At 40.2% G+C, this 11,502-nt stretch overlaps 2 protein-coding genes across 2 annotated transcripts; one reads left to right on the top strand and one right to left on the bottom strand.

Moving 5' to 3' along the window:
* Positions 1 to 2,024: 2,024 nt before the first annotated feature.
* Positions 2,025 to 3,469, top strand: LOC133472271 (gastrula zinc finger protein XlCGF7.1-like). Its single transcript, XM_061762853.1, has 2 exons — positions 2,025 to 2,066; positions 2,267 to 3,469. The coding sequence occupies exons 1-2, from the start codon at positions 2,025 to 2,027 to the stop codon at positions 2,972 to 2,974; spliced, it is 750 nt and encodes a 249-aa protein (XP_061618837.1). The 3' UTR covers positions 2,975 to 3,469.
* A 1,905-nt stretch (positions 3,470 to 5,374) lies between these two features.
* LOC133472157 (oocyte zinc finger protein XlCOF6.1-like) lies at positions 5,375 to 11,476 on the bottom strand. Its single transcript, XM_061762593.1, has 2 exons — positions 11,083 to 11,476; positions 5,375 to 9,174 (listed from the first exon to the last, which is right to left on the bottom strand). The coding sequence occupies exons 1-2, from the start codon at positions 11,204 to 11,206 to the stop codon at positions 8,051 to 8,053; spliced, it is 1,248 nt and encodes a 415-aa protein (XP_061618577.1). The 5' UTR covers positions 11,207 to 11,476; the 3' UTR covers positions 5,375 to 8,050.
* Positions 11,477 to 11,502: the final 26 nt, after the last annotated feature.

Raw genomic sequence — 11,502 nt, 5'->3', positions numbered from 1 at the left:
CAAGCATATCAAAGGACAAAATGTGGCAGGAGAAGATGCACCAGCAAAAGAGATGACCGTGGGCTTCAGCGGATTATCAAACGGAGAAGATTCAAGAATCTAGATGAGGTCCAGAAAGAAAGGAATGAGGTAGGCTTTACACGATCAGGATTTTTGGGGCCAATCACCGAGTTTAAAAAAAAAAAACGATAACTGATCAGCGATCCGATCACAACATAGAGCAATGTGTCTATTTAAATTACTTGTTCATCTACTGTATATACTTGTGTACTGGATACTGAGTATCTTTAGTCAGGTCAAACTAACATTACAACACGACAGAAATAATGGGGGCTAACTTACTGTAACTGAATTACGTATTGTAATTAAATTACTTCACTCAAACCAAAACTTTAGAGCATGATTCGACATAACGCCGGGATGTTTGCGTACAACCGTTAGTGGTCGCACTAGCTTGCTAGGCTATATACCGTTCTGTTGCCTGCTTGCGAGCGGTATTGTATTAAAAGTACGTGAACATATCTCAAGCCAGCGTTAATTGAATGGAATCTCCTGAGCACCGGTGACTACCAGCACACGTTTTTCCACATTGTCTTCTTATCATACACACGTCGCAATATCGTCACCCTGGTAACGAGTGTATCCGGTCACATTTAAGTTGACAAGCTAAAGCCCAGTGTTCGCAAAAGACGGGATGCGGTGGTATTGGAATACAAGGTTTTATTGCAGTTGTTTGACAGTAGTCTGATCCAGGCATTACATGTTTGTCCCACACCGCCAATGTTTTTAAAAATATATATATATTTTTTTAAAGATAACTTTACTGGTTGTCAGATACAGTGGGTACGGAAAGTATTCAGACCCCCTTAAATTTTGCACTCTGTTATATTGCAGCCATTTGCTAAAATAATCGAAGTTCATTTGTTTTCCTCATTAATGTACACACAGCACCCCATATTGACAGAAGAAAACATAATTGTTTAAATGTTTGTAGATTCATTAAAAAAGAAAAACTGAAATATCACACAGCCATAAGCGTTCAGACCCTTTGCTCAGTATTGAGTAGAAGCACGCCTTTGAGCTAATACAGCCATGAGTCTTTTTGGGAATGATGCAACAAGAACAAGAGTTTTGGGAGTCGAGTCCGAGACAAGACCAAGACCTTCACAATGTGGTCTTGAGACCGGTCTCGAGCGTTACAAGTTAATACGAGTGTACCTAATCACTAAAATCAATTCTTTGAAAAGATTCGTTCACTGACTCGTTCAGTTCTTTTTCACAGAATCATTCAGTTCATGATTCAGCCCTGGGGGACACGTTCACCGAAGGACTATCCGTTGTTGTTGTCACGTATTGTAAACGAGAAAAGGCAGGAAGATTAAAAAAAAAAAAAAAACTTAAGCTAAGTTATCACCTGGCTGTCTCTCTCTCTCTCTCTCTCTCTCTCTCTCTCTCGCTCTCTCACAGGAAGCTCTCGAACACCCGGCTTCGTTTGTAACTAACCCAACATTAGCCGTTAGCTTGGAGAAACGGATGCTCAAGCTATCCCCATGAGGATGAATGGTAAAAAAACGGTCATAATATGTTGTTCCTAGCGCGAACGAATCACTCATCGCACTAGTTCGCAGTTAACGGAGACACTTAAGGGAACGTTAACTGTTTATTTCATTCGCGAGCCACCGAGCAAAGCAGTCCTCTGTTGTTCTCGTCATCTCCTCGATGGGATCTCTGGTGGAAGGCGCTTACATGTAAACCGGATCGAGGACCGAGGAGGTTGTAAATATTGTAAACAAATGAGATTCGACCCATGTGTGTTTGTCTGATTTTGTCTTGCAGACATCAGTGAAAATCTTGATCCTGATTGGCAGCACTCAGGGTCCCGTTACATAAAATAGGAGACGTTAATAATAAAAAAGACGTTAATCACATCAAAGAGGAGGAGGGGTAGTTCCTAAATATTAAAGAAGAAGAGCAAGAGGAAATATTCAAGGTTGCTTTGACTGGTGTCCCTTTGAAGAGTGAAGATGAAGATCAAAGTGAGGAAAGACGAGGGGCGGAGCCTCCAAGTAGCAGCTCAAGTCAACACATGACAACAGAAGGCGATGAAGACCACTGTGGTGGATCACAAGCAGAGGGACTCTTAGCTCCACGATCAGATAGTGATGACATGACGTCACAGTCTGCTCACACTGATGATGATGATGATGAACAGTCGGAATGTGATTTGGCATGTCACACTGACAACCAACGCTGGAAATGTTCTTAGTGTGGGAAAACATTTGCTTCTAAGAGGAATTTGAAACAACACATGAAAACGCACACTGGAGAGAAGCCTTTTGCCTGTGCCGATTGTGGTCAGAGATTCTCTCACAAGGAAAGCTTAAAAAGTCACACAAGGACACACACTGGTGAGAAACCTTTTGCCTGCTCAGTTTGTGGTCAAAGATTCTCTCATAAGGGAACGTTACAAAGTCACACAAGAACGCACACTGGTGATAAACCTTGTGCCTGCTCAGTTTGTGGTCAAAGTTTCTCCCGGAAGGGAACCTTAAAAAGTCAAACAAGAACGCACACTGGTGAGAAACCTTTTGCCTGCTCAGTTTGCGGGCAAAGATTCACTCGGAAGGGACACTTAAAAAGACACACAACAACACACACTCGAGAGAAACCTTTTTCCTGCTCAGATTGTGGGCAAAGATTCACTCAGAAGCGATACTTCAAAATACACACAAGAACACACACTGGAGAGAAACCTTTTTCCTGCTCACATTGTGGTCAAACGTTCTCTGAGAAGGGAACCTTAACAATACACACAAGAACACACACTGGTGAGAAACCTTTTTCGTGCTCAGATAGCCAGATTGTTATTGGAGAATCTTCTCCAATAACAATCTGGCTTGGAATCCCAAGTCTGTTGGTGGGAATTGTCGATGAAAGTTTCAGTCAGTTTCATCAGTTCATGCACCAAGGATGATTGTATTTGATGTACATTCTTAAAGACATCCCGTGGACAGGTGTTGAGAATTAGCACTCATGCTGAAACACTTGTAGCAATACATCTGCCTTGTGTGATGTGTCTGTAATTTGTATGTCAAATAAGCAAACCATTTATTGAAATAGACGGTGAGGAAACTTGAACTCTTTGGGCCTGCAACTGCATATGTGACCATGAAATAAATGACATATATTTTGTAATGCAATGTATTGTAGTGCTCGATTTGTTTCTAAATACTTTAAATACGTTTGAAGGTAAGTGCTGAAAACATCTGCAATGACTGAGAACAATATAGTACCGTGGCTGCCGAAGGCTGCAACTCGCAACGTGTGCAACTTTGCGTGAATTATGGGCGCGACTTCCGGTTTGAGCAGACCGGCACTATGTTTAAATGTAACACACCTCTGATGATGTATGATACTTGTGCTTCATAAAAAACGTATGCATATATACAGTACTTACAATTCATGCTTATTTGATATTGACATCACTAAAATGGACAAACCGCATGCATTGCTTAAAGTATTTTGGCAACAGTGAATCAGTATGATCGTAATTACTTTTTTTTATTAAACATTGCAACAAAAATGGAAAATTCATTATCTAGCATGCGCTTCAATAGTAGAAGTCTGGTGGTGCCTGTGGTGGGCACTGGACCACCGCCCACCACGCCAGACAAGATTGTTGTTCAACATTTCCATTTAACCATTTAATGAGGTACTGTATTTGGCTAGCTATAGTAAATAATAATGTTTGAAGTTGGGTGCGTCAAGTCCGCCTTGTGCTTTACCTTTCTGAAGGGTAGCTAGGCTGATTCTGTTTTTCTTATTTTTAGAGTAAAATTTTAAAATGGCAGAGTCAAACATTTGGGTTTGAATGGGATCATTGAAAATAGTCCATTTGTGGTAACATATTCATTTTTACTGTAGCTATATGCCCTAAATGTTAGCTAGGTACGCTCTTCCATTTTAAATAATCACACATTTTTTTTCCAGTAGAGGTACATGATTTAAATGATTTAGCACTGTATAAGTTTTGCTGAGATATTAATGCTTAGATATTTGATATTCCTAGCCAGAATAGGACATTTTAGTCCGTGGGATTCCATGAGTTAGTCGTTATTGGGAGTATTATTGATTTTGACCAATTGATAGCATACATAATTGCGAAAATGTTTTAAAGAGGTTCAAAACTGTTTGAGGTGATGCCTTGGCCTCTTGTAAATGAAGGATATCATCTGCATAAATATTGATTTTGTGTTCTGGCACAGGAGTACAGATACCTTTTATATTAGTGTTCTGCCGTATTGCTATTGCCAGTGGTTCGATATGTTATGTTCTTGTCTAGTTCCTCTTTGTAAAGTGAAACTTTGTAATGTGACCCCATTTGTGGTGACAGTTGCTTTGGGTGAGTTGTATAACGTTGCAATGCAGTGAATATATGAGTCACCAAAGCAACATTTCTGAAGTTTATAAAAAAGTGGAGCGCCGTCCTTTAATGAAGCCCGTTTGGTCAGAATGTATTCACGATGGGAGAATTTTTTTCTCGTCTGTTGGCTAAAGCCTTGGATATGATTTTGATGTCCCTATTAATTAGTGACAGCGGTCGGTAATTAGCTGGATGAGTGGGGTCTTTCCCTGGTTTCAGTAGTAGTTTTATTGCGGCTGGAGTCATATGGCTTCTAAATAGGCCTTTATCTTTTATCACTATCGCCATTCTGAAAAATAGTTGTTGTAGTATCCACTAGAAATGTTGATAGAACTCCATGGCAAACCCATCATTGCTCAACCTGTTGGCATATCATTTAAGGCCTTATGTAACTCTGCGAGGGTTAATGGGGCACTTTACTTTGTGAAGTTAATTGAGGGATGTTTAGGTTATTGAAAATTTTTTGTGTTGTTTTTATTCGTCTTATTATGGGATGAATATAACTGTTATAATCCTAAAATATATCAATATTCTGTGGTGATTGAGTAAATTTCCCATTTGATCTTGGACAGATGTAATTTGTTTTTTCTTTGTTACATTGAAGTTGGTTTGCGAGAAATTTTCCTGATTTTATTTTATTTTTTTTATTATTGTGCTCAAAATTAGTGTATCTTAGCTGTTGTAGTAGGAGCGCCGTTCTTTTTGATAAAATGCAATCAAGTTGTTGTTTAGCATTATAAAGTTGGTTCCTAAGTAGGTCTATCTGGTTCATTGCGTATTCCTCTGTGAGTTGTTTGATTTTCATCTCCAATTCGCTTTCCAACTTTTGTTCGTGTTTTTTCTTGTTGTATGAATAGTATGAGTATGGAAAGATTTTGCCTCAAAATACAGCTTTCCCTGTTTCCCAAAGTAAGGACAGATGATATTGAAGAATACTTTGCTGATACAAGCTTGTTGAACAAAGAGAACTTTATTGGAAAACAAGCAATATACAGCATCTACCAACAACTGCGGCATGTGGGAGAGTCCCATTCAATATTGGTGGTTCGGAAAACTGGACACCATGCCTTCTCCTAACACCTACATGCGGTCAGATCATTCCTGACTCCTAATATGGTAATCTGCTTCGTCATAATCTTTGAAGCTCCTTAAATCACTATCACCGCTTGAAAGGTATCCAAGTATTTCATTTTTTTGTTTTTGTTTGAATTTAACCTTTATTTATCCAGGCAAGGCAATTAAGAACAGATTCCCATTTGCAAGGCTGGCCTGGGAGCAGACACAACAGTAAAACAAAGCAAAATTAAAGCAAATACAACCACATAGATGAGAAACTGTACAGTGTGATATAGTCACATAATACATTACAAAATTTACATCCATTTTATTCAGGATCACCTATGCAGTTTTCCATCTAACTTCAAAGAGTCAAAGTTTCTTACAATCTATCATTTACTTGTTTGATAAACTCATCACAAAAACATTGGACAAAACAGATTACTACAAGTGATTAAGCATGAGAGTGTTAACTTTCAACACTTGTTCATAGGAAGCCTTTAAGAAGGTAAGTAGAATGTAGATTTAGAATCAGAACCACAGTCATTAGTTTCAAGATTAAACATCATGCGTATGTGAATATTCTCTTTCATCAGGTCCAGGGGCTTGACATGAACTTTTTTTGCTCACCAGCTACTGGGGCTAGTGGTTTCCCCAGAGTTACTGGCTACTCAGCATTTTCACAAGAAAACAATTTTGTGCAGGATAATTATGTTGAATAAGCAGTACAGAAAATGGATGGATGGATGATTAAAGCACCGACTGGTAAGCACATCTGCCTCAGAGTTCTGAGGACCCGGGTTCAAATCCGGCCTCGCTTGTGTGGAGTTAACATGTTCTCCCCGTACCTGCGTGGGTTTTCTACAGGTATTCCGGTTTCTTCCCACGTCCCAAAAACATGCATGGTAGGTTAATGACTCTAAAAAGCCCGTAGTTGTGAATGTGAGTGCGAATGGTTGTTTGTTTATATGCGCCCTGCAATTGGTTAGCGACAAGATCAGGGTGTAGCCCGCCCCTCGCCCAAAGATAGCTGGGATAGGCTCCAGCGTGCCGGTGACTCTGGAGAGGATAACCGGTTTGGAAAATGGATGGATGGATGACTGAAGATAGATTAAGAACTAGATTTACAACCCTTTCAGATGTTAACGACCGCTGTGCACACTCAAAACAAGACTACATAAATGTTTAACGCGACAGGTCATTATTAAATATTCAGCTCTGATAATGTTGTGTGTAAGGTTGTGGTCATTTTGTATGAAAATACAAAAAAAGTTTGAGAGAAGGTGGAGTGCATTGTTTTGTGGTGCCGCTATGGACTACTGTATCGTGCATCACAGCAATGCTCTCATTGCACCGTAAGCACACCGCTTTAATACTAGTTGCAGCCGCCAGACAGAAAGACTTCTCAGTCCATTCTGTCTGGAATTGTGAATTTTCAACATCCACTTTGCATATCTTTTGGCTTTGAGAGAGACATTTTGAAGCCCATCATGTTTAAAAGTGTGTGGCGATGTCGTCTGTCCTTGTTCGGTGTGTTTCCTGATGTTTGGATTTTAGTGCCTGCCAGTATAGATCCTTTGTGCACATGCGTGAGCAGCTATTTACGGCAAGTCCACTTGGACAAACATATGCGTTTTCGTATCGCCATTTTTTTTAAAAAGTCACGTAGTTTGCCAAACCAACTTTTTCCAGTATTTAAGATGTAATATTGTGTCTATGGTGCGTCAGCGAACGTGAAATTTGAATTAAAATCATCCACGCGTTCTTGAAATCACGTCATTCGAATTTCTCAAGCTTGTCTACGTCACTAGCGAAGATCTCTGCCTTCCCTTTTCGCTCCCGAGCCAGCACTGTCAACATAAACACGTGTGCTCTCACAAGTGGGTCTCCTAAACAAAGGCAACCAATCAGAGGAAAGGGGGCAGTCTTAGACAATCAGCGTAAAGGGGGTGGACCTAGCCAAATATGGACAAAGCAGATTCAAAACTGGGTCAAACAGAAGTAGCGGTCAGTGGGGCCTTTTCTATACAAAAGTTTTTTTGTGTTTTTTTTTTTTAAATAAAACTGACACTTTTATACCAAGTTAATGTTAGAGAATCACTCTATGGTGGACTAAATTGACAAAATATGATGACCGTGAGCACACGAATTACATCAAATTAAAATATGAAAGTCTGGCGGGCCTGCTAAAATTTCAAATGGGCCACTCGTTAAATGGTCCATTTGATAGAAACTACAATTAAACATATATACTGTGTATAACACTAAACCCACTAAAGTGGCTAGTGGGAGTAACGATGTTTCCCGCTATTGCTGAAATATGTTGTCAAGACCTGGTCAGGTCATTTCATTCTCAGGACATTGAATTAATCGCAACTGGACTATTTTGGTTGTCTTAGCAGACACTGCACATGCTCGAGCTAGAACTGTCCTATCTAGCCTTGGTGCAAGAACTCATGAAGCCTGCTCAGATCAAAGGTGAAGCTTTCATTGATCATTACTTTTTCTCACCAACACACTTAACTCTCTTAACCTTATCATCCCATGAGAACGTGAGCAGGAAAAAGGTTTCTAACAAGTGTGTTTTCCTGTGTGACTTTTTAAGTTTCCCATGTGAGAGAATCTTTGACCACATAGTGAGCACGAAAAAGGTTTCTCACCAGTGTGTTTTCTTGTGTGACTTTTTAAGTTTCCTTTGTGAGAGAATCTTAGATCACAAACTGAGCAGGAAAAAGGTTTCTCCCCAGTGTGTGTTCTTGTGTGATTTTTTAAGGTTCTGTTCTCAAAGAATCTTTGATCACAAACTGAGCAGACAAATGGTTTCTCCCCCGTGTGTTTTCTCTTGTGTGTTATCAAAGTTGGTCTATGGGCAAATTTTTGACCACAAACTGAGCAGGAAAAGGGTTTCTCACCTGTGTGTGTTCTTGTGTGATAATTTAAGGTTCCCTTCCGTGAGAATCGTTGACTACAAACTGAGCAGGCAAAAGGTTTCTCTCCAGTGTGGGTTCTTGTGTGTGTTGACAAATGACTGCGATGAGCAAATGTTCGACCACAAACTAAGCAGGCAAAAGGTTTCTCTCCAGTGTGTGTTCTTATGTGTATATTTAAGTCTCCCATCCGAGCAAATCTTTGACCACAAACTGAGCAGACAAAAGTTTTCTCACCTGTGTGTGTTCTTGTGTGAGTTTTTAAGGCGCTCTTCCAAGAGAATCTTTGACCACAAACTGAGCAGGCAAATGGTTTCTCTCCAGTGTGTTTTCTCACGTGTTGTTTCAAAGTTGACTTATAAGTAAAGATTTTCCCACAATGAGAACATTTCCAGCATTTGTTGTCAGTCTGACCTTCAGACTGTTCCTCATCACCATCAGTGTGAGACGTCATGTCACTATTTGATAGTGGAGCTAAGAGCCCTCCTCCTTCACCTGTTATGCATTGACTTGAGCTCCCACTTGGAGGCTCCGCCCCTCTGATATCCCCATTTTGACCATCCTTATCTTCACGTTTTAAAGGGACACCATTCGATGGAACCTTGATGATTTCCTCCTGCTCTTCCTCTTTAATGCACTGCTCCTCCTCTTTGATGTGAAGTTGCTCTAACTCCTCCTCCTCTTTAATGTGATGAACCTCTTTGTCTTCCTCTTTGATGTGAGGAGACTCTGGCTTCAGCTGCTCAGGACAAAGCTCTTCAATGATGTCTGCAAGACAAGAAGACAAACACACGGGCCAAATATTTTTTTGCAACCTTTCTCCTTGATCAACTTTACATGTCACCTCCCACCAGAGAGCCCATCGAGTACACGAGAACAACAGAGGTGCGAGGAGCAAAGAGAAAAATGAGAACTCAAGTGTTGTCATTTCATGGCCATGGTAATTCAAGATGACATCATGTCATTGACACGTGTCACATTTCAATCGTCTCGGTGTCTGATTTCTATCACAACATATCCACGTGATGCTTGAGATCAAATTCAACTTATACGATCGACACTGTTTACACTTCACAACTGCGCATATGCAGAGGCAGCACACACGCAATGTCATGTGACAATGACAATGTCATGTATGTAAGACACATGCTCCTTAATATGGCGGCCTGAAAACAACTTCCGGGTCGCTGTCGTAGAATCAAGGAATGTTGCATTTAAAGGGCAACTAAACTCCAGATGTTAAAACTTTCTATTTCATCAGCTGGGGGTTACTTAAAGGCCCTTTAAAGTGACAAAATAATCTTAGAAATTTGACAAATCGCAGAGAAACGTGTCAAATTTGAATGAATACAAAAACATTTTCGAAAAATAAGAGACCTCCTACAGCCTGTCGGGGGGTGTGGGCATGTCCGCTGGATGTGGTCAAAACCGCCCCGCTAAACTTTCAGCTGTCAATCAAGTACTGTACGTGCCTGCTCGCCGTAAACTAGTCGGACTGCCTCTGTGTATATTAAACAGTTAACTCTCCCTAAAGTATTGCAAATGTGTCCACCAGTACAAGGTTGATGCAATAAACACATAAAAATAAATATCGAAGCCATAATTCATTAATGATTACGATTATTGAGTAACGAGTATGCTATGCAGATTTAGTTTGATCATACTCCAACATATAAATAGAAATTCAGACAAATTGTTCGCAAAGTGAATTTCTACAGGTCATGGCTTGGCAGCTCTGCAGCCATGAATGGATGTGGGTGGGCAGACAGATAGAGATAGCGAGAGAGACCGAGAGAGAGAGAGAGCAAGAGAAAGACATTCAATATGAAACAGGCCTTGTAAACGGGGCAGGCCTTGCAGCACGGCAGCCAAGATGGTATTACTGTTGTTTGCAGACATTCTCTCATTTTGAATTTGCTGCTTGCAACACATTCCCAAAAAGCTGGGAAAGAGGCAACAAAAGACGAGGAAAGTTCAACTGTCAAAGAAAAATACCTGTATGGACGATTCCACAGGTGAACAAGTTAATTGGAAACAGGTGAGTGTCATGATTGGGTAGAAAATGAGCATTCCTGTAATGCTCAGATGTGTGCGAGGGTCACCACTTTGTAAACAAATGTGTGTAAACAAATAGTCCACACAGTTTAAGAACAACATTTCTTAACGTCCAATTGGAAGGAATTTAGGGATTTCATCATCTACGCTCTGTGATATCATCAAAAGATTCAGATAATCTGATGTTCTTGTAAGACCCCAAAGATCTCAATCAATCATTTAGCTCCACTTTGGATAACTTTACCGCTTCCTATTTTCCTTTTTTCTTTTTTTCACATGGAGTAATCACAAATAGAGGATAAAAATAGTAATAAGCGAATTTCCACAATGTCAGGAGAAATCCAACATATATTTCCTAAAATTTTAAGGGGTGAATGTAAAACGTCAAAAGGGAAAAAAATAAATCACTATTATTTTTACAATAATGTGTACTTTGCTACTTCCCAGCACATATTCATGCAGTATTCACGAGGGAAGGTCATCAGAAGCACATAGTACACAAAATTAGATGATCATGATATTATATTAGTGGTGACGTCACACGGTTCCCGTAAATAAATCGATAAATATTCGTAAAATTACAATGTATTTCCGAAACAAGTGAGAGAGACGTGAACAAACCTGCTGTGCGTAACTCAACTCGAGGCTTCTCGCAAACAGCGTGCAGAAGTTGAACTTGTGGCTCGTTCTCGACTTTTGGCCCCCAAAGTTCCTCCTCGTGCTCCGCTGTCCTTCTTGCACACATTTTCACGCGACGATCGCAGCAATTTATGTTCCCACTTGATCTCTTTGCATGGCGATGTGCTCCAACACAAACGCCTCTCTCAATTGTTCGTGGCTAGCAAGCTCAGCTAAGCTAAAATAAGATAACCTAAGCTAGGCCGAGAAGCTTCAACCGGACACGATGATTTCATCAATGATGTTCGAGTTCATCGAAGTTGCGATCGACGTGTTGCGTCAAGGATTCGGTACTAATTCAGGAAGATTTAGTGAAGCGCATGGAAACAAGTGTGGCTGTTATGTTAAAAAAAAAAAAAAAAA

Source organism: Phyllopteryx taeniolatus, chromosome 22 (genome assembly GCF_024500385.1).
Source record: "Phyllopteryx taeniolatus isolate TA_2022b chromosome 22, UOR_Ptae_1.2, whole genome shotgun sequence".
In the NCBI taxonomy this organism is placed as follows: domain Eukaryota; kingdom Metazoa; phylum Chordata; class Actinopteri; order Syngnathiformes; family Syngnathidae; genus Phyllopteryx; species Phyllopteryx taeniolatus.
Note: the sequence above shows the minus strand (reverse complement) of the source record. Positions and strands in the feature narration are given on the sequence as shown.